This window comes from Pararge aegeria, chromosome 10, assembly GCF_905163445.1.
Source record: "Pararge aegeria chromosome 10, ilParAegt1.1, whole genome shotgun sequence".
Classification (NCBI taxonomy): Eukaryota; Metazoa; Arthropoda; class Insecta; order Lepidoptera; family Nymphalidae; genus Pararge; species Pararge aegeria.
Window position 1 is genome coordinate 4,146,336 of NC_053189.1, and position 22,969 is coordinate 4,169,304.

Genomic DNA, 22,969 nt, shown 5'->3' on the forward strand with positions numbered 1-22,969 from the left:
ATTCATATGTAGACAAAGGCCGATAACTTCACTTCGCTAAATCCAAGATTTAAGTGGCTGCTAATGGATCGCAATCTTAATAACGGATAATCTGTCCCATGTAAACAAGTCCCAATAATTGTTACTTTCATAGTAACAATGATTACTTTCATAGTAACAATTATTGGGACTTGTTTACATGGGACAGATTATCCGTTATTAAGATTTCAGTTGATAGTGAATACGGACTGTGAATCTAAGTTGAAAGTTAACAAACCACCTGCAAATTACTAAAGTAGCCTAACATATTGCTGTTCAACAGACTTTCAAAAAAAGGAGGAGGTTCTCAATTCGACTGAATTTTTTTTTTTTGCATATTAGTTACGCGGTTACTCAGCCAATTGTACACGGATGACGATTATTTTTTTTGTCATACGTCAGAGGTGTTCCCATTTGTTGAAGATCTATTGGAGGGATCCTGAAAAAAATCGAGGGAACTCTACAAATATAAAATTATTAATAAAAAAATATTTCTCGAGACAACACTCGCCGGTCGTCATGGGCGCACTTAAGTAAGTCCTTGTGCCATAGCTAAAGGCTGATATTTGAAATTGATAATAAAAAACTAGGCTAGACGGATAGTTTGAAATCACAAAAAAAATAATAAATAAAAATACTACGACAATACACACACCGCCATCTTGCCCCAAAGTAAGCGAAACTTGTGTTATGGGTGCTAAGATGACTGATGAATATTTTTTCAATGAATAATATACATCAATACTGATAAAATACATATAAACACTGAAAAACATTCCTGTTCATCACAAACATTTTCCAGTTGTGGGAATCGAAACCACGGCCTTTGACTCAGAAAGCAGGGTCGCTGCCCACTGCGCCAATCGGCCGTCAAAAAATACTTAATAAACGCGGATATTTTCGAAGTTTAAGCGTTAAAAAATTATGTTTATACAGACGTGACGTCAAATTCGGCATTTCAACTGTCACGGAGGACAGCTAGATTTTGCAGATTTTTCATTTATTGAAATAAATACCACAACCCACTTCGAATATAAATTTAAAAACGTTTTTCATAATACATTTATTATATATCATTAGATAAATACAAGATTTTAGCAATTCTTCGTTACTGTCATCATGCCTATAAAAGTAACGTTTCCATTCGACAGGTTTGTTTTTTTTAAGTGGTTAAATAAAATGTTCAACAAAACAGTAAAATAAAAGTCACTAAAAAGTGCAAATGCCAGAAGAAGGGTAAGACAAAGAGATTATATTAAAATTGTATGAACTATCAATGACTAGGTACCTTAGAACGATTCCGCAACTCGCAAAGGTCGTTTTCGAGCATTGTTAACGGTACATTACCAGACTAAATTAGTAGGTACTAAATGGAATCACGCGGAACGGAATAAAAATAAACTCTCCCCCGCACGATTTTCATTTCATTCTTATCTCCTAAAGTATGCGTTAAAATAACATGATGTACAGAGCAAGGTTTATCTACTGATATACGACTAAGACACCGGGAGGAGTCCATGTAGGACTGGAGTATATCGATAATGCAGTCGTATTTATATCAAAATACCCACCAATTCCATGTCATGAACATTGGTTATTAATCAAATGTTTAATTATATACCCACTTTATAAAATTACTGTACATATTATCGTCTTAATAGTAAAATGAATCTGTTGTAACGATTGATATGCTATACCTTCTTATTAGAGACGCTTATCAATCACTGGAAAATCACATTTAAATTTAATTATTTATTTATATTTTTTATAATTAAAATTTGTTTGAGCATTAAATGCGTCATTGTGGGTTATTTATTAGAAAAGGGTATTTTAGAGAGCGTAGCGCAGTTGCGTTTTTTTCTTTTTTCTTACTTCAATAAAAACCATAATTTCAGGCCGAAATCTTATTCTTAGTGAAATTAAATATAGCTTAAATTACTTTTGGAATACTTACTTTAACTTTACTTTTGAAATAATTGAAATTTAATTAATAAAAAAGAAAATTTTATTTATCAACTGCTTTCTAATGTTGATAATAAGCTCAAAATCGGTTAAGAAGTTTATCAATTACAAACAAGCAAACAAAACTTTCCTTTTTAAAATATAATATACCTACTCTCAATACATGTTACAAAATTTGGTTAAATAATTTGCTAGTGGCTTGTTTTTAGGCAACTCAATGGACATTGTACGTTATACATACGCGAACATCTCGATGACGCAACGTCAGACCTGCCAAGTTAGATCGAGATATCTTTCCTATATAAACGATTCTCGAAAACGATGGCGACTTGCGAAATGTGCAATCTCACACTAAGGGTACAGGTCTGGAAGGGATACATCGCCGACCTCCAGACTGCGTCCCGTCGGGGCAAGGTCGCCTCGCCCTTGCATCCACCGTCCGCCCTCCGTAGTTAGGGCAAAACCGCTTGCCGTGATATCACCCGACGCACGCAACCATCTTGTTTGGTAAAATAGCAAGGCAGCAAGCTAATAAAATATCGTCGCTGTTGGCTACCAAACGATATCATATCAAAAACAATATCAAATCAATATAGCTTAAGGCTCAACCGATCTATCCCAAACAGCTAACATCCTGGAGAATTTGTAATTATTTTTTTATTTACAAACAGCAAGCGAACGGACAAATTAGTAACATGTTAAGGGAATTATTTTCATAATATTCTAAAAAGTAAATATTTCTCTTCCTGGGAGGAACTAAGTTGCGATTCTTGTTGGTCTTGGCTATCATTGACTATGAATCTCGATCAAAGGGGTCGATAATGGAAAGATGTTATTAGTATCGGAGGTTCTCTGGCAAGATATTCTAAAAACTAGCCGGGAGTTATAAAATTAAAAAACATACCGCGTAGGCGCGTAGGTGACGTAGCCACGCGAGAGTTCGTTGCCTATAAATCATTCTGTCTGATGAATTTGCACGGTCTACTCGTTCTTTATAAACTAATTCTCTATACCGAATAAAAGATATTTTTACTTTGTCTCAAGGGTAAGGCCGCACTTACCGTACTTCTGAAAATAACATTATGTAAGGTCTTTACATAATGATATTTTCAGAAGTAATTGTTTTTAATTTTTTTTTATAATATAACTTATAAGATTTTAGAAATGCTATTACGAAACTTTTAGTTAATTATTTTTCGTGTGATAGATAGTCTCACTGCAAACTTTCGTTTTTGTTTTAACTGTCGATGTTGACAGTACTCCCGACAAAAATTATTTTCAACAGAATAAAAAAAAAGGAGGAGGTTCTTGATAACGCTATATCTTTATATATATATTTCTTGTGTGCGTGTGTATGTCACTGAACTCCTCCTAAACGGATGGACCGATTTGAATGATTTTTTTGGTATACGTTTGGGTGGCACCCTGGATGGTTTAGATTAACAAATTAGCCCGACAGATGGTGCTGGGGTGCGCTAGTTTGTTTGTATATTTGTTACGCGATTACTCCGCATATTATAAGCCGATTTTGATGACTTTTTTTATTGTCTCGTTCATGCCCCAGAGAGAAAATGGGCCCACCATTTTATTTTGTGAAGATCTACTGCAGGGATCTTCGAAAAATCGAAGAAACTCTCCAAATACCCTATGGGTGCACCTGTAGTGCGCGATTTGAGTTTTTTTTTATGTAAATAGAGCATTTTCTCTCGAGAAACACCATTTGGTCAAGTGAAACTGATGATGAAGACTCAGTTTCACTTGACCAAATGGTGTTTTATTTTAGTTACATTACAAAATATAGTTTAGTTTACAAAAGTAATATTTCAATTTTTTTATGACTTTATTGGACAGGGTTCATAAAATTGGAAATTCTCAGTATCAGGCGAGTTCTACAGAAAAAAAATCTGAACAGAGCGGAGACCCGGCTCGGTCTTCAAGAATAACTCACTTCTAGACCTATAGAGGCATTTAAAAACAACAAATTAAGAAATTGTTATAAGTCCCAAAACTGCTCCGAGTCATGAATAGAAGCCATAGACCACGCACTTGCAAGTTCAGAAGGCACTTGAGCTCGTCAGTTGATAGTGAATCCGGCTTTATTGAAAAGAATTCAAGCGGTTATTACGAAACATTTAATTGTTTGTACGTGTGACAAAAAGTCGCCTGCGAATTTCCATTCCTTTTTAGGACCCATGTCGAGTTTCGTTAATTTGAATTTAAATGCGCTTATTAAAATGTGACCTCACTTGCGGGTAAAAACTGCTTAAGCATGATTTCTTTTTCTGCGGTTGTATTCAGCGATCGTGATGCGGTTACAAACTTTGGCCTCATTGAAACGTTTATTGGGGAAAAGAAATTCGGTGCAATTGAATTAGCAACTTTTTCTATTTCAGTCAGATAGTTACCAAATTAAACCACGGTGCTAATTCGATCAACTAATATAAGATCCATGCCCTGTACACAAACTGTAAACTTGATAATTTATTAACTCTTTTGAATGCAATACTACGAAGATCTTCTAAAATACATTCTGTACCTACGCAAGTCTCGCTCCGATACCGAAGAAATCCTCAGATGTTAACTAGTGCGTTATGAAGTTAAAATTAAGAGCGTGACATGACCGTACTCGATTTCAGAACGTTGCAAAATAAAACGCGACCTAAAATTCTACGTGGTCAATTTACACTTTTTTTTTCAGAATTTTACAAAGTATTTGTAAATCAATTAAAAAGAAAAAGTGCTTACATGATCCATTATCCGCATGAACTGACAAAAGATCGCTATACTTAAATAATATGTCTACTACAGAAGTACGAGCTTTCGTTGATCCAGAAAAAACCTACGAAGCTATATACTATATAACAAGCCACTAAAACGCATTTTATGTCGACGATAAAAAACTAAATAGATAGATTAATTTTTAGTCTTCGTTATTAAGCACAAAATAAAATTCCTTACAAAAAAAAACACATCGTCAAGGAAAAACTTGCACAACGTTTTTTGATATTTACATAATGAAAAATTAAAATTAGAACACGTACGGGAGAGGAGTTTACGTCCATGAGTAGGTAAGTTTATTTGACCTATACCACAATTAAATCATCTTACTCACACCCTGGGGTAGCTGGAAGAGATCTGTTATAGAAATAAGCTTTCCTTTGTACACTTCATGTATCTTATGTTCACAATCACAATTTATGGTACATAAATAATAAATAAATAATATACATCTTGTATATTATAAATATGATGTGAGTACTTCGATCTGTTCGTTTGTCCCATCTGACATACTTCGTTTTTAAAGTTTTTCTTCATTTGTAATTCAACATCATTATCCAAAGCCTGTTAATGACCCACTGCTGGGGAAATGCCTCGTCAGCCATAACATTCATCGTCATCGTAATCATCATCACTGTCCACCCATTACCGGACCACTACTAGTCTCGGGTGGCTTCCCAGAATGAAAAGGATTTAGGCAATATTCCAAATACTGGATTGTTTGTAGACTTAACACGGCTTTCTGAACGTTCTGAACGTTATGAACTCTCGGGAATGCAGTTATCCTTACGATGTTTTCCTTCACAGTTAAAGCAACTTATATTTTAAACGCTTTAATTTAAAAAAACGCACTTAATTCGGAAAAGTTAGAGGAATCGAATCACTAACCACTAGTCCGTCGCCGTTTCACTAAATTATAACAATAACAGATACCTAATTCTTTTTTACACCATTTGTGTAGTTTAAAAACTCCTTAAAAACACATGTAAGAAATTGGAATTGGGAATTTGTTTCAAAGCTTGGAAAATATTTTTGGCTTCGCATTCATACATGTCAAAGTTGTTAAAGCAACCGTATAATGTTTTTAAACACCTATTGCACGTGGCTCATTCGAAGAGTTACGCAATAAAAACTTTACGACTCTCACTTTTAACGTTCGCAAAGATACCCTAAAAGTTGTTTCCAACCGACTTTCAAAATAAGGCTATCTAGAGGACAATCTTTTACATTAAAAGCTTCATATCTCCGTCAAATCTTAATCATTTTGATGTTTTTTTGTTCGTTTTAACAGTTCCGTGATCCATAATCTATAATACTGACCACTAGACGAACTAGGCAGTAAGAGGAACGAAGAAGAATTCCTTACTGTAAGGCTACGAAACTAGTAAATAAAAAAGCTACATTAGAAAAAAAAATGATGAGTCTGTTCGTGAGATACAGCTCGCTGATAAACATACTGAAGAACGGAACGACAGTGTTGTCATAGTAATAGGGTTTCTTCTAAGTCAAAATCAAATATATCTTTATAGTGCGATTTTTTACTCACTTTAGGTATCCGTGATACAACCAAACATAGTATTAAGCTATGATTTCTGTGATTATTAATATCGTGTGAATAAATGGTTTTATTATTTATTATAATTATTATCTTTAAGCAAATGTGCTTATAGGAGGACCTTTTAAAACAACATTACATACAAAAATGTGTACACGGTAGTAAGAGCCGGGTGTTCGCACCCTGAAAAGAGAAAATACTATGGCTTTTCCCATGGCTGTAATGACTTCGTTATAAAAGAATTATGACGTGCTACCGAATAATGGACGTTATCGATTGAATAATAAAATCAACACATAGCCAACAAACAATACGATATACAGATAACATTTCGCAACGGCGCGTACGCGCTTGCGCAAATCGCACGTGACGTCACCGCTCGTTTCCGCCTTCACTTTCGCGTACACTTTCACCGGCGGACCGCCCCGGTGCCGATGCCGTGGCGACGGCATTGTCATTCGAAATTCGAATCGATGACCAGTCAAAATCGAATCGATAATAATTTATTCAGCGCGTTTGTAGGTCGGACGTGCGATCTAATAGTGCCTACGCAGCGTACATTTTAACAACGCTCATCATGTTTACGTATAATAGGATTATTTTAAATGCGAGAATGTCTTTTCACTTCTCTTGCTCTTAATTTCTGCCTATCGGGAAACATGTTCAAATATGGATCGTGATGACAGGTTCGATTTAAAAGTCGGGCCAAAAATGTATAGGTATGGAGTAATTATGTTTTTAAAACAGTGCCAATGGGGTTGCCAATGGTCCACTTTTTTGCCTCTAAGAAGAGGCGTAAACTCAGATGATGATAATAATGCTATTAATATTCTTGTTTATACTGGGTGTAAGGGTGTAAAACTGTAAACTGGTGCATTAAACTGTTTTCTGGGAAACCAGAATCCAGTGGGAATAAAAAAAAATACAGAAATATAGTATAAGCAATCATAGTCGCCTACATAAGTACATGTACTTTGGATAAATTTGTGTCAGCTATTTTTTACATGCAAACATTTAAACAAACAAATATAAAAGGTACATGAAACTCACATAATAAAGTGAATTACAAAAAAAACTTAACTTATATACAAAATAAAATTGAAATAATCTCATCACACATTTTTATTACAACTTTCACAAATTATATTAATTTACTCTACGAAAAATATATTACTCTAAAAATAAATTAAAATCATAATCTTACATAAAAATACGAAAGTGTGTTTGTTTGTTTGTCTTTCCTTTACGCCCTGGCTAAGCAACAGAGAGTACTCCGTCCAGACAACTTACACTAATTTTTATCCAAGGCAATATTCATAAATCCTACAATTTCCTTAATAATAAAACATAAATGCAGTTTAGAATGAGTTGAACAAATTTACTTGCTCGTTTATATGTATCTTTCTTATGTCAATGTTTTTAGAGCACCATTAACTAGTAATACAATACGTTGAAGTGTAAAAAATACTTTACAAAACCTTGAATTATAAGTCAAAGTCAAAGTCAAAGTCAAATATTCCTTTATTCAAATAGGCACATAGATGGCACTTTTGATGCGTTATTGTATACAAAATGTGTACATAGCAGTGAGTAGTGATGGCGATAACTACAATCGTAAACTTAAAACTAAAGCTACGAGGGTTCCAATCGCGCCCTGGTCTAAGAAGAAGCCCACAACAAACTTAGCCGGGTGTTCTTTTTGTTATCACCATCTCACATTGTCATTAGAAAAAATTTAAGAAGCAACCTGGTTAGAGCAATTGTTTACACCCAAGCTTTTTTATCGTTTACGTAATCCTTTATACTATAATAGGACTTTTCTATAAGCTTTCGCTTAATACAAACTTTGAACTTCTTTAGTGACATCCCCAAGATATCAACCGGTAATTTATTGTAAAATTGTATACAATTTCCTTTAAATGAATTGCTTATTTTGTGTAGTCTAGTGTACTGCACTGCAAGTTTATTTTTGCTTCTAACGTTTAAATTATTGCAGTCACTTTTTCTTTTAAATTTTGATATATTTTTGTGAACATACATTAAATTTTCAAATATGTATTGGCTATAGAGTGTCATTATTTTAACATCTTTAAATTTATCTTTCAATGACTCTCTCGGACCCATTTTATAGATCGCACGAACAGCCTTCTTCTGCAGCACGAAAATAGTGCCAATATCAGCAGCATTACCCCATAGTAAAATTCCATATGACATAATGCTGTGAAAGTAACTAAAATAGACTAGCCTAGCAGTTTCTATGTCTGTCAGGTGGCGTATCTTCTTTACTGCATAGGCAGCAGAACTAAGCCTGTTCGATAAATTATTTACATGAGGGCCCCATTGAAGTTTAGCATCTAACGTTATTCCTAGAAATACTGTTGTATCCACCGGATTCAATTCCTCATTATTAAGTAGTATAGTGGTTTTTACATGTTTAACATTTGGTAATGTGAATTTTATGCACTTAGTTTTATTTTCATTTAAAACCAAATTATTAGCTTCAAAAGCTTTGAATTATAGCAATGCTTTTTATCGTATCCCAATTTTTAGACGTATTCCAGCAATGCTCTGGTAGAAAGTGAAACTTTAAAAATAAGCCATTGTCTTCTGGTTCTTCTCAGTTAGTTTTGTGTTTAAGCAATATCTTGAGCTTGATTTTTCAGGAGATTTCGTGCTCGTCCTCGAAGTAAGCCAGGTCCTTCGAAGATAGATACTTTGAGGAGGACTTCATCAAATCTATCAGCGCAACGTAAGTCGTTGATAGATTTGATGAAGTCCACCTTAAAATATATGAAACGCATGGAAGATCTTGATATAGCTGGAATTGGAGACTCTTCTTCGTTTTCTCTAGGTATTAGAAGTTGGAAATCTTTATGAGGATGGTATGACCGGGTCCGATTTTATTACCATCATCATCAACCCATTCCCACTTCGGGACATGATCTCCTCTCAGAAGGAGCAGAGTTTCGCGTTGGTCAAATGCAGATTAGTACACTTAAGTCACTTAACACGACCTTGAGAACATTATGCAGAACTCTTAGGCATGCACGTTTTAATACGATATTTCCCTTCAACGTTAAAGCAAGTGATATTTAATTGCTAAAAACGCACATATCTCGGAAGAGTTAAGAGGTGCTTAAAGAGCATCGAGATCGGTTCAACCGAGAGGAAAGCCAAAGCCCTACCCACTAGAAATTGTTATTGGCAAAACTAATGTAGATAACATTAGATCGTCTTAATAATAAACTTTTTTTTTCTTTTCGCAAGGTGTGATATTCTATACGGTATTCTATTCTATTGACGGTTAAAAATCACACTCTTCATGTTTGTTCGAATGAAACAGTTCCAAAGCTCAAACAACGGAAACAGACTGGACAATAATCGGTTAACTAGGCTCCGAAGCATTCAAACGAGCCGGGCAGTATTGTATGCCCGTTAAACTGCGGTCACAGTTTCAATTGAAAAGCGAGTGCCCATTGAAGAACAATACCTTCTTTCAATATCTCCAACGAAAATATAACTAAATTCAACTTAACCTTGTAACGCGTAGTCGGAGAGATGACACTTAACGGGCCGGCCCGTTCACACACAAATTGGAGCTCGCAACAGTAAGCTACATATATAGGCCTAAAGTAAGCTGTTATAAAAAAATCATTTAACACTTTTAAACGTCAAGTATGTCTGTTTGTAGTGACTCTGCCACCGGTTCGGAAGGCAGATTCTACTGAGAAGAAGCCGGCGAGAAACCCAGCAGTTGCTGTTTTCCAACATCGTTTTAAAATTTAACAATCATTGTTCTATCTTGTGTGAGATGAAAGCGGAGCGGCTTGCTTCCAGGCAACATTATGTCATTAAACATAGTATAAATACGACCACGAATGGAAGACGAGTTGAACCACTAGGCACTAAAGCCCGACGGTAAAACAATGCTAACTCATCGACTGATATAATATATCGATTATTTTTTACGAATAAATAATATTGCGAATGATGTTTTAAGTATACCAGACAAACAAAACAATAAAGGTAATCCACGAAATAAACCTACTTATTCATTTATTCGTTCGCCTAAAATGGTAAAAAATTACAGATAGTTGTCGCATATCACAAGCAGTATAGAATTATATTTATTTTAATCCCATAAAAATAGTACCAGAATCTGAAGAGAATTAATGGTGTGGCATTTTACCCATATGACTAGACGATCTTGATACAATTCATGGAACTGACCTATGCCAACAAAATAATTATAATATGCATTCCACACAATACACTTTCGACGTTAGTCTCTTTAACTAAGCCGTTTCCACGGACGTTTTCTCTAATAGCCGCGGTAACGGGCCGGAGTCTGAAACAATCAATTATATAGACAAACGTCTTCCCACACTTTCTAACGCCATTGTAATGGAGTGAAACAATCATATCTCCCGCGGATTTATTGTCATGTACACTAAGGTAGCACGCGGACGACAGACACAAATGAACTATACCACTTATTAAAGAGTATATTTCTTTCTTTTACGCTATTACGAAATAGTTTTTGAATCACGAAATTACTTACAAGAAATAAAAAAATTCTACACTAGGTAGATTTATTTTTACCGACCAACAATTTTGTACGTCTGTGCTGTATTATCTATGTCAGGATTTCACAACCCGTATTCAATAATTCCCTACATCAAGTTTCGTCTATTCTCGTCTTAATTGATTTAATGTGCAATTATGGTTCCAATGATTGAAAATTTTAATTTAATAATGTATTCAGGCATTACAAGAGTCAAACACTTATTAAAAAGTATCCTTCTTTTATTTACACTCTCGTCAAACAGTTCACCATTTGAATCGGACACAAAGTCACACAGTCTGGCACCCACTAATAATTGGCACTGGTATCTAATAATTGTTAATATCTGATAGATTTTAATTCGAATATAAACGAATTTACATTTTTTTAGCGCTGATCGCTTCACTTCACTTGTTCCCTAATGGAATGATACAGCTTTTAAAAGATACATATCTCTCTACTCTTTTCAGTGAACCGTTTCGTGAACGTTTCTATTGTCATGTCTCGTCGGGTGTAATCAAGACATTATTTTTGTTGGACGACCGGATTTCTGCAGACTTTCATTCACGACCTTCGATCGTGGGTATATATGGGTCGAATTGTCATTAAGGACGGCGCGGTGTCGAGGCGTGAACGACTGAAGCCCGATAACATTAGTATGGATAAAGGGACATTATATGAAAGCACATGTGCATATATGTAATGAGTACTCATATGCAAATAGATTAAATAAAGACCACCCTACAACAAAATTTTAATCCGTCCTTCAAATGTTCTCTAAACGTTCTTTTTTTAACACGCTTTTATTAGCTTCACCTGTATGTATGTTTGTATGTAACCGACCCCTTTGAGCTCATTTTTGTCCCACTTTGAACGGTCAGATTTCTTTCAAACTTTGTAGACATATCGAGGACCGATGACAATACACTAAACTGAGAAGATTATTCCAATTTTCAATAAAAAAAATAAGATTTTTTAGTTTTTTCGAACTATTAATTACAATTACTAACTACAGCGCCATCTAAACCCAAATGTAAAAAACCTATGGCGTTACCAACAGACGACAAACCTCTGGCGTTCGCGTACCTAACAAATTCCACAGAAAACATTAAGCTACTAGATGGTAGAGGGCGTTAGCTGTAGTAAATAATAGTTTAAAAAAAACTAAAAAAAACTTTTTTTATAGGAAATCGAACTAAAAAATAGTAAATAAATTTTAATAAATTTAAATTAAGAATAGTGTTAAAAATTTCAATAAATATAAATTAATAATAGTGTGAATAAAAAAAAATATTACACCACCTTTTTTTACTATAAAATAATTTTATTATACATATTATCACATGTGAATAATTTAAAGAAAAGTCACCCTTCAAACATAAATGATTCATTACCAACCTATAACCCGCAAACTACAGAGAGCTATTTAATTTCGAAATGAGCTTTTTGGCCTTAGTTCACCACGCTGGCCAAGTTCGGATTGTGAGACCAAGACCTGTGAGAACATAATGTAGAACTGTCAAGCATGCATACCTTATTTTCCTTTGCATAAGGCATACATGATTGCTTAAAACGTAACTCCGTAAAATAAGAGGAGCCAGAGTCTTAATCATTAGACTATCACGGATTTTAAAGTATAAAATACACTCAAAGGTCATATAAAATCTGGGAACAGCCGATCTAGAATATGCTAATGTTTCAAAATATAATAATTCTTTACAGTTACGGTCCAAAAGACGATTAAGTAATTACACAAAGAATGGTGCGATAATAATCCTAAAATAAATATTGGAGGCCAATACAATGTCTCTGTAAATGTCTTATTTTGTTCAACACGAAAGTGCCTCTATTCACAAAAAAAAGTGGGCATAACAAAAGAAGATTGAAATTTCGGAAAAAGTCTCGCTCTGAGTGACAGCGATCAAGATATTGCTGAAAAACACGACCAAAAACAAAAACCAACAGACATTCGTACTTTCTAACACGATTACATTGAGCACAAAATAGAGGACTTTCACAACAAAAAGCACATCAAATTTTCGAGTGTACTCACATTGTAAAACTGCCCGTTTTCTGTGAGCGCAATTTTGCAAACTCAAAAATAACTTCTTATATAATGTAATAAATTGATAGATAATTTTCGTGCTTAAAAGAAGAATATATCACGACGATTAAAAACAGTAAATTTTAACAGTTATATTTCGATTGGTCAATCTTCTACATTGAATGCACGCAATGTTTGCAAATTTAGGTAAAAAAACTATTTTTCCAATAACATCTCTGATAATCCTCACTGCTCTAGGTTCTTGTGGTTAGCATATTCCCCCATGCCTCGGAGAGCATGTTAAGTGGTCGTGCCCGTTTATCAACATTCACTAACTTGGGATGAAATGAAAAATGAAAACCTTTACATCTCTTATGAATATATTATAATGATGCTTGAATATAGATCCTTATGGGCATGAGACAATTATCTCCCCGGGGAAAGAATTAAAAATTATCTTCTCCCACAGCTTTATCAACTCTCAGAGCACTGGCGCACAAGTGGAAACAATATCCAAATAATATAGTAATAATAAACGGGAGTAAACTTAATCTCCTACAACATGTTGTCGTGCTTAGCGGGTGGACACGTTTATTATATCCCTTTCAAGGGGCTATAATTGGAGGATATTATTTCCCCTGCAGGGAAGAGTAGGAAAAAGATAGCACTACTTTTTTGAATCTTCATAGATTTTGGATGAGATAGATAGTTAATTTCGGGCGTATAGGTGTTAGGTGTGGAAGATTGAAACAACTTGTTGGCTTGAGCGCTTGATATGAACTGATATCAAACATTAGCCAAGTTAACTTATTATTGGGAGGTTATATACTTGTGAGGTTATACGTCAGTGCCCTAGCACAGTTTGAACACGACCGGAAAGAGATGGCGTTGGGTTGTGATTTTAAATGAACATTATATTTTATATCAAAAAAAATATTCCATTGAGATTAGTTTTGTAATAAATGTAACATAAACCAACATGGTGCTATCCGGGCATGTCCTCAAAACCTAAATAAATGATGTCCTACTGCATCTTCTAAGTGCAGTGTTCGCGTCAATACAAATAAACACTATCAATTGAAACCGCGTGAGTTCAAAACAGCTCAATTAGTACAAGTGAGTGACCGAACTGTCACATGCGGACCTTAATTGACCTCGTTATATTGATGACAGGCATTGCTCTTGACCGTGATCTATTTATTGCCCCCACTCAAACGGTTGCCCTTGCCACGATCACATTGGGGCCCTGATTGCGTTTGTGTGAATGTACTTTTCGTGGAATGTCTTTCTTCTTGGTGCGATCAAAAAAACAAAACAGAATCTTTGTCTTAAACTGGAACCGATTTTAATAATACTTTTTTATTTGAAAATGTGTGTACTATCAAGCATGTATTGTCTAATTTTAAGAAAGATCTGATAAATATTCTCGGAGATAAAGGTCATAACTCTTCACTGATTACAGCAAGTAGCAAGGCAAAGGACAACGTATGCATGCGTAACGTCCTTATAATATTATAAATGCGAAAGTTTGTGAGAATGGATATATATATATGGGTGGATGGATTTTTGTTACGCTTTAACGTCACAACGAAAGAGCCGAATTGGCTAAAATTTAGCAGAGACATACAATATAGTCTGGAATAGCTCATAGCCTTCTTTTTATACCAGAAAAGCAAACTGCTCCAACAGGATAGCATGGCTATTTTTCCGCAATTGTCTTTCAAAATCTTCGCAATTCGCGTTTTAGATTGACGTGGTTTTTGGAAAGGCTTAATTGAAGACATAAAAAGTGACAAAGGCTACTTTCTGTCTGTCTGCCTGAGCGAAAAACTGACAAACTACTGAACGGATTTTCGTTCGGTTTTCACTAATGAACAGAGTGACTTATGTGGAAGGTTTTAGTGTATTTTATTATGGTTTTCTGTAAATCGGCTGAAATATAACAATGTTTGTTAAAGATGTGACTTGGAGCTTTACTGGCGTACGCCGCGAAAATGATTGATAATATATAAAAATAATGTACTACATGTTCACAGTAATCATTATTACCTACAAAAAGTCCGTACAAAATATGTCTATCTGTTAAGTCCCAATAACCGCTTTTTTTATAAATTGTCAATCAAAACATGGGTACAATCTAAAGATGGTGACATTCCTATCATGATATTAATCCTTATCCGAATAAATCGTTTTATAATTAAATTGATTATATACCTGCAAATTCCTCTATAAATTATTTAAATTAGACCTATGTTTAGAAGTTACGACGGGTATAGAAATGCTAAAAGCAAAAAAAATGCAGACGGACGCCTGGCCGCGTTTTTATATGGTTTTTGTAAGACATTAAATCAGATAATAACCGATTTGATGCAGACGAAGTTGCGCGGGTCAGCTAGTACTTGAATTGAACGTGAATTATGATTAGCAAAGGACGATCTATTGTCAGTTTCATTTTAGAAGAATTTACGCGTAAATAAAGCTTTCAAAATTCTCACCATTTAAATTAATGTTTAATTACTATTTATGATAGACCGCTAGACCCAGCCACGTTTCGCTATAGAAAATTGACTATTAAAATAAAAAACCAAAAACCTAGAACCGCTTGTTTTAGCGCCATCTAGTGATGCCATTTGTAGGCGTTTTGGCGCCGATTATTGTCAGCGCCATCTAGTGAAGGCCGTTGTTAATAGTACTTAGTAAGGTCAATAGACTTTGTGTTCCTTAAAATTTGCTAGCTTGTATATAAACATTCAACTTTTGTTTGAATTTTTTTTATAATGAAAATAGACGGATTTAGCTCATGGCCCCACTTGTAAAACGAGAGCCATCGCTAATAAACAGTACCACTGCACCGATCATGTAAGGTACCCGTCCTTAAGTGTCGCCCTGTATCCATCAACCTGATGCGTGAGTTTTGAGCTTCATGTGCCTATAATAACACCGGTAACCACGCCCTTCACACCTTAACACAGCAATGCAAAGTGAATAAAATCTTATTCATTTATTTATAACTAGCTGTCCCGGAAACTTCGTACCGCGGATCTTTTTGTTTTTTTTTTTTTTTTGATGAATGTTATATTTTAATACTTATTATCCTATTCCGGTCTAAGAGGAATCCAAAAAATCAGATATAATAAAATTTGATCCAGCCGTTCTTGAGTTATAAATGGTGTAACTAACACAACTTTTTTTTATATATATATATATATATATATATATATATATATATATATTAATACTTAATTTAATTCATCATTTTACATTATTAACAATATATACATAACATTTGACGGGGCACTCCGGTGCTACTGAAGACGAGAAAGTGAAGTTAAAAGGGAGAAAAAAAATAAACAATATAGCATTATCACTACACGACAATCCTGAGCTGGCACCTATTCAGAGCAAAAGTCGCATAAAGAAGGTCCCTGGCACCATGTCAGAGGATAACTGAGTGCGAAACATGTATAAAAAAAAACTGCAATGCTACTAGGCAGGATAAATAAGTAAGGTTACAGTAAGTTAGGAGTACATCATTTGTAATGGAGCTTACATCAACTTTCTGAATATAAGTGAAAGGGTCATGAGGATATATTAAGCTACTTTGTATACTCATTGGAAGTACCGGAGTGCAAGAAAAGCCAAGCCGGTTGACTGAAGGCAAAACAGGCAGTTTTATTTGTATGCCTTATACTTACTAAGAAGAAAGTAAAACTTTATATACCTAATGTTTTTGTTTTAATTTATTGGTTTCAACCTTAAAGTTTTGTTTTCTTCCTGTTTAAATAACATATTACGACTTGTTTACATACTAGCATTTAATTCTACCGATTATTTGTAATCTGTGGCAAAATCGTAGTAGCCGTTATGTGTGTGACGTCACTAAGGTGGCGGTACCAGTCTATGAAGTACTATATTATTTGTATAAATGCTAACGAAACTTCATGGGCGCGAGTTGAAAACTATTAATTAAATGGACGAACCGTATAGTATAGTTATAATTAAAACTAAAGCCAAATTTTATTTAAGTATTTATGTGACTATTCAAATGCAGGCTTTCATGTGCTAGCAATATTTTTTCTTAGTGCTTATTTTTTTTTTATTGCTTTAACTGCTTATGGACTAATTCTTAACTGTGTTTCGAGTCGCATTGTCAACTTATCATCTCTATTAAATTAACAGTATGATCTTTTTATGTAATTAAATATATACGAACATATTAAAATATTCGTGCTGATTATTGATTGATTATTTAGTTATTAACTAGTAAACAGCGGAAAAATAGTAGAACGGTAATAAAAAGCTTTGATGCCATTTGATGGAAAAACAACTGCGTCTTTATTGACGAGATTCTGGTCAAGCAACATGTTTCTGAGCATAATAGCAGATACAACGCTTCTGCTGTGGATATTCCTGCAGAGAACTCTATCATTTTAAGTTATAAAACCGTAACATAGTTTTCTTTAAAGTTTCTTAGTGTACTTAATCAAAAGGATGAGTGGAAAAAAGCGGAAAAAATAATCTTCCGTAACTGAACCGCGGTCATCTGGTTTCGGGACCGCAAGATTTCCCACCCGAGCTATTATTACCTTGAAATATAGTGACGTAATTTAACTCATTGCTTGAAAACACGGATAAAATGGCTTTTTCTAAAAATATAATCTAGCTAGATCGTTTTAACCTGCTTACTGAATTTTATTAAAAGTCGTTGGAGCCGTTTTCGAGATTCAGATTATATGGAGGGTTAAATAAAAAATATTTAGGCCTTTGAGTTCCAATCATTAAAACTAACAACTTTTGTTCTACGAAGTTTCAAAATTCAATATTAATTAATTATTTCATACATAAAATAATAATACATCATGTTTCTTCTGTAAAGTGACATTAAACTGTAACACCAAATACAATCGAACCCTGTTGCCAAGCCGCTGCGAGCGTGCGAGTCGTCGTTCGCGAGCTGTCGCCGATGATACATTACAGAGTAGTAACAAATAGAGTAATATTTAATATATCACATAAAATCGAGTTAAAAAACAACAACTAAAGGCCGAGAGCTATCTAGTATTTTTTTAATCAACCCTGTATATACAACGTGTAAATGAAAACTGAAATAACACTTCACAGGCTGTAGAGGTATAATATGTAAAGTCCCAGAGACTTATCTGTGAAACCGAAAACCTTATAGTAAAACACTGCCATAGTTTTTAATGAAAGAAATCTGATTTAGCCCTAACATCACAGACAAAATTAAAATCATGTGAATCCTGTCACTTTAATAGGAACGCGTCGCGTAGCATAGGTACTATGCCCGTGGCGGTCTTTTACCTATACTAGGGTTGTCATAAGTAAACACTTAGAATGTTTTGAATTCGTTTGAACAGAAAAAAAAATGCTCCTTTTGATTAAATATTCTTACAGGATGATTCCTTATGAAATATACTTATGCATCCTTCAACATTATTTCGTAATTTGGTTACACGTTGTATATATTATATACAAGAATTGCTCGTTTAAAGGTAGGTATGTTTAAAGACAGTTGCGTAGATTAAATGATCTATGTATGTAACCTGATGAATAAATTAATAAAATATGGCACTTACCTTGCATATTGTCGAGGAGGTACGTCAGCAGCTTCGACGTGCCGTTGTTGTCGTTGTAGATGGAGAGCATCTCCTTGCTGAGCGGGTTTCCCTGGAGGCCGAGGAGTTGAAGGTGGAACAGCTTGCCGAGGTCGTAGGGCAGAACCCTCAGGTAATTGTTGTGTAGGTGTAATTCTCTGTAATAGAAGAGGGCATTTTTTAAAATTTCACCTTGAATTATGGCTTTTTACTATTAAAGTAATAATAATAATAATAAATCTGTTATATGAGAAAAAAACAACGCATCTTATGTGAAAATCAAATTATAGAAATTCAAAATTCAAAAATGTTATATTCATGTAAACCTTATCACAGGCACTTATGAAGCGCTCATACATTTAACATGTTACACTAATGTTAGTGATGGTGATAACTGCATTCATGAACTTAAAACTAAAGCTAGGGTTCTAACCGCGCCCTGGTCTAAGAAGAGCCCAAAACAAACTTAGCCAGATTTTTTTTTGTTATCACCATCTCACAGTCGAGTTAATGTTGAGCTATGAAGTTAGAGCAATTCATATCCAAGCTTTATTTATCATACTACACAAAAACATATCAACATAGAACATAAACAATAAAAAAAAGATCTTAAAATTAGGTAACTAAATAAAATTAAATAAAATAAAAACAAACAAATATAACTCTACGTCGGCAGTGACATAATACTGTGTTACGTTGTTTAAGTCCATCCGCACTAACATTATAATAGCGAAAGTATGTTTGTTTGTTTGCCCTTCCTTAAAACCCTAACTAAGCAATCAGTGTATAAATAACCAATGAAGTTCATTTTTGTTATATATGTGTGTGTACCTATTATATATGTGACGGCCGACTGGCGCAGTGGGCAGCGACCCTGTTTTCTGAGTCCATGGCCGTGGGTTCGATTCCAACAACTGGAACATGTTTGTGTGATGAACATGAATGTTTTTCAGTGTCTTGTATTATTCATAAAAATATTCATCAGTCATGTTTGTACCCATAACACAAGCTACGCTTACTTTGGGGCCAAATGGCGATGTGTGTATTGTCGTAGTATATTATATATTATTATTATTTAGAAATTCCTTCTTTTTTATAGTTACAATTGACGGACAAGACAGATGGCCCACCTAAGTGGAAAATCATAGCATATATAGTATATACAGAGTATGCAAGGAGTACGCCCTGCAACATTCAGCCCTGTGACCATCAATTTGAGGCGAAGGTGTAAGGCCACATGCGCCCGTAATCACACCGGCAACCGCGCCCTTCAGACCGGAACACAGCATTGCAACAATGCTGCTTAGCGGCAGAAGTGAGCATGGCGTTAGTACTTCCCCGGACGAGCTCTGCCACAAAAAACTCTACTGCTCTACTACAAAACTTCATGGCGCACCGGTGTACGCTGCGGATTTAATAAAATAAAAAATAAATAAAATTTATTTTATTAAATCCACAGCGTAATAACATTTATTTCAACCGACTTGGATCATAAATGGTTAGTAAAATACAAAGTTAACTGTTAGTAAACTTAGCCTAAGGAAATAGTTTATATAAAACCCTTCGAGCATGCCCGATTGGAAAGCACGTGTACCATGCAACAATGGCACAGGTACTGACAATCAGTCCTGCCAGCAAGTACCCTCAGAAGGCCGCTGGAACTATTTAAATTGAAGGTTGTTTCCAGGTTCCCGGGTTTGATTTCCGGCAGGGGCAATTTGGGAATTTATTATTTCTCAACTTTCTGCTGTCTACTCTGGAGGGAGGGCTCCGGCCGTGGCTAGTTACCACCCTAACGACAAAGACGTGCCGCTAAGCGATTTAGTGTTATACAATGTCGCGTATATACCGATTAGGGGTACGGGTTTAATATAACTGGCAAACACCTAACAGGTTAACCCGTTGGCATCTTATACTGCATCATCACTTGTGTGAGAATTCAGCGATAAATAAATATACTACGACAATACACACATCGCCATCAAGCCCCAAAGTAAGCGTAGCTTGTGTTATGGGTACTACGATGACTGATGAATATTTTTATGAATAATATACATAAAATACTTATAATATACAGATAAACACCCAGACACTGAAAAACATTAATGTTCATCACCCATCAGTCATCAACCCATTAACGGTCCACTACAGGGTACGGGTCTCATGCGTGCATTTCATACACACAAAAAGCCATGCTACCTTATCGTGAGGAAACCTGAATGCCTTAGACGGCCGACTGGCGCAATGGGCAGCGACCCTACCTTCCGAGTCCTAGGCGTGGGTTCGATTCCCACAACTGGAAAATTTTTGTTTGATGGACATGATTGTTTTCAGTGTCTGTTTGTTTATCTGTACATTGTAAGCATTTACGTGTATGTATTTACATTCATAATAAATTAAATAGTTCAAACAAACTAAAAAACACGCTTGGTATAAAAAACTAAACTAATTTCTTTCTTTTATTTTATTCATAATAGCGATTTTTTTTTAGTTTTTCTTGATCTATTATTTTTATTTGAGCAAAATTAATTGGTAACCCATCCACCATTAAAGAGATAAAATATAGAAAAAATATTTTTTTTTTATTCAGTGTGCCCGTCTCTCGAAATGCAATTTCTAATTATTATTTAAAACAGGCCATTAAAAAGTAACAGCTAACACCCTCTACCATCTAGTAAATTAATGTTTTCTGTGAAATTTGTTAGGTACGCGAACGCCATAGATTTTTTACATTTGGGTCTAGATGGCGCTGTAGTAATAAGTAAAAAATCTTATTTTTATAGTGAAAATTGGAATAATCTTTTCAGATTAGTGTATTATCATCGGTCCTCGATATGTCTACAAAGTTTGAAAGAAATCTGACCGTTTAAAGTGGGTCAAAATCGCGCCTAAAGAAGTCGGTTATAAACATACATACAAGTGAAGCTAATATAAAGCGTGTAAAAATATTCAACAGCTATCTTAGTACCCATAACATACAGGTGAAGTACACCTAAAAGAAGGTTCCAAACTTGCAATCATGTTAAAACTGTAAATATTTGGAAAAATAAACTATTTTATTATAACACAAGCTACGCTTACTTTGGCGCTAGATGGCGATGCGTGTAGTGTTTTAGTATATTTATTTATTTATAATTAATAATATTGTAATATATTGTAAAATATTCAACAGCCATTTGTTTTTAACAGGTTTTCTTGAAATAGATTTCCTTCATTTAAGTATTCATTATAAATATTAAACGGCGCTGTTTTGGATTCGCAAGCTGTTTACTGATGATACGTCACAAGACGCTTATCATGGCAGGCGACAGTTCATCGACCTTGCTAATAACGCGATTCTCGATTGTTTTGAGAGCGAATATCGCACACCGACCGACTCAAGGTGGTATCTGTTATATTATCATAATGATCGCTATGTTGATAATGTAAAGAATAATGACCCCAGATGTATGAGCGGACGATTAAACGATTATATTTTGTGGTAGGTATTAAATTTAAATTAATTTGGTCGTGTGGTATATATTTTTTTATATACTCAACTGCAAGTTAACCCTTGACTGCAATCTCAGCGACGAGACACAGTACCGTAACGGTAAGTCGATTAGAGGCAGGTCTTTGACGTAGAGTGGTATCTAGTCACGGCCAAAGCCAGAGACAAGACCAGACCAGAGAAAATTCAGAAGTTATACATTCCCAAATGCCGGGAATTGCCAGTTTATATGCATAAAACAAAAATTTACGATAAAGTACTAATAAAAATAAAATGAAATAAAAAAACTATCAAAATATGTCAACTTCAAAAGAAATGAACTAAAATTAATTTTTTTTTTTAAATAAGTTCATATATATATTTTTTTTTATATCTACCGGATAAGTAAGTTAATTTAAAATAAGTACTTATACTAATTACGATCTTATGCGTTCTAACCAATGAATACAAACTGCTGAAGTTCCACTAAACTTGTTTGTTTGTTGGTTGTTTGTTAATCTTACTATGTATACTAATGTGTGTCTGTATTTTTCTAACTTTCTTTCAGTTTAATCTGATCTAATTTAGCACATAATATATGAAAGAGCCAAGACCCTTAACACATTCAATCCCGGAAATACACCCAGGTGAGTTTAAAGGGAATAAAACAAAACCCTTAAACCACTGCACTAATTCGCAGCTAAACTTATCTTGCCAAAATAGTTTGCATTCAGAACACGGAAATCGGATACTTTTTATACCGGGTAAAATAATGGTTTCATGAGATTTCTTAAAACCGGTAAAAACGCGGCAAAAGCTATTTGAAGAATAAAATTATTGTCATATCCACTACAGACACGGGTCTCCCCTTAGTGCGATGGGTATAGGCCGTAGTCCACCACGCTGGCCAAGTGCGGATTGGTGAACTTCACCAACTTTAAGCGGTACCAAACAAGTGACCTAA

General features: G+C 34.6%; 1 protein-coding gene across 1 annotated transcript in view; it reads right to left on the minus strand.

Moving 5' to 3' along the window:
* The window catches only part of LOC120627016 (CCR4-NOT transcription complex subunit 6-like), an 80,762-nt gene that overhangs the window by 36,913 nt on the left and 20,880 nt on the right, over nt 1–22,969 (minus strand). The window contains exon 4 of the mRNA XM_039894854.1: nt 18,519–18,694. Within this exon, the coding sequence (XP_039750788.1) occupies nt 18,519–18,694 (176 nt within the window). The remainder of the gene's footprint in view (nt 1–18,518; nt 18,695–22,969) is intronic.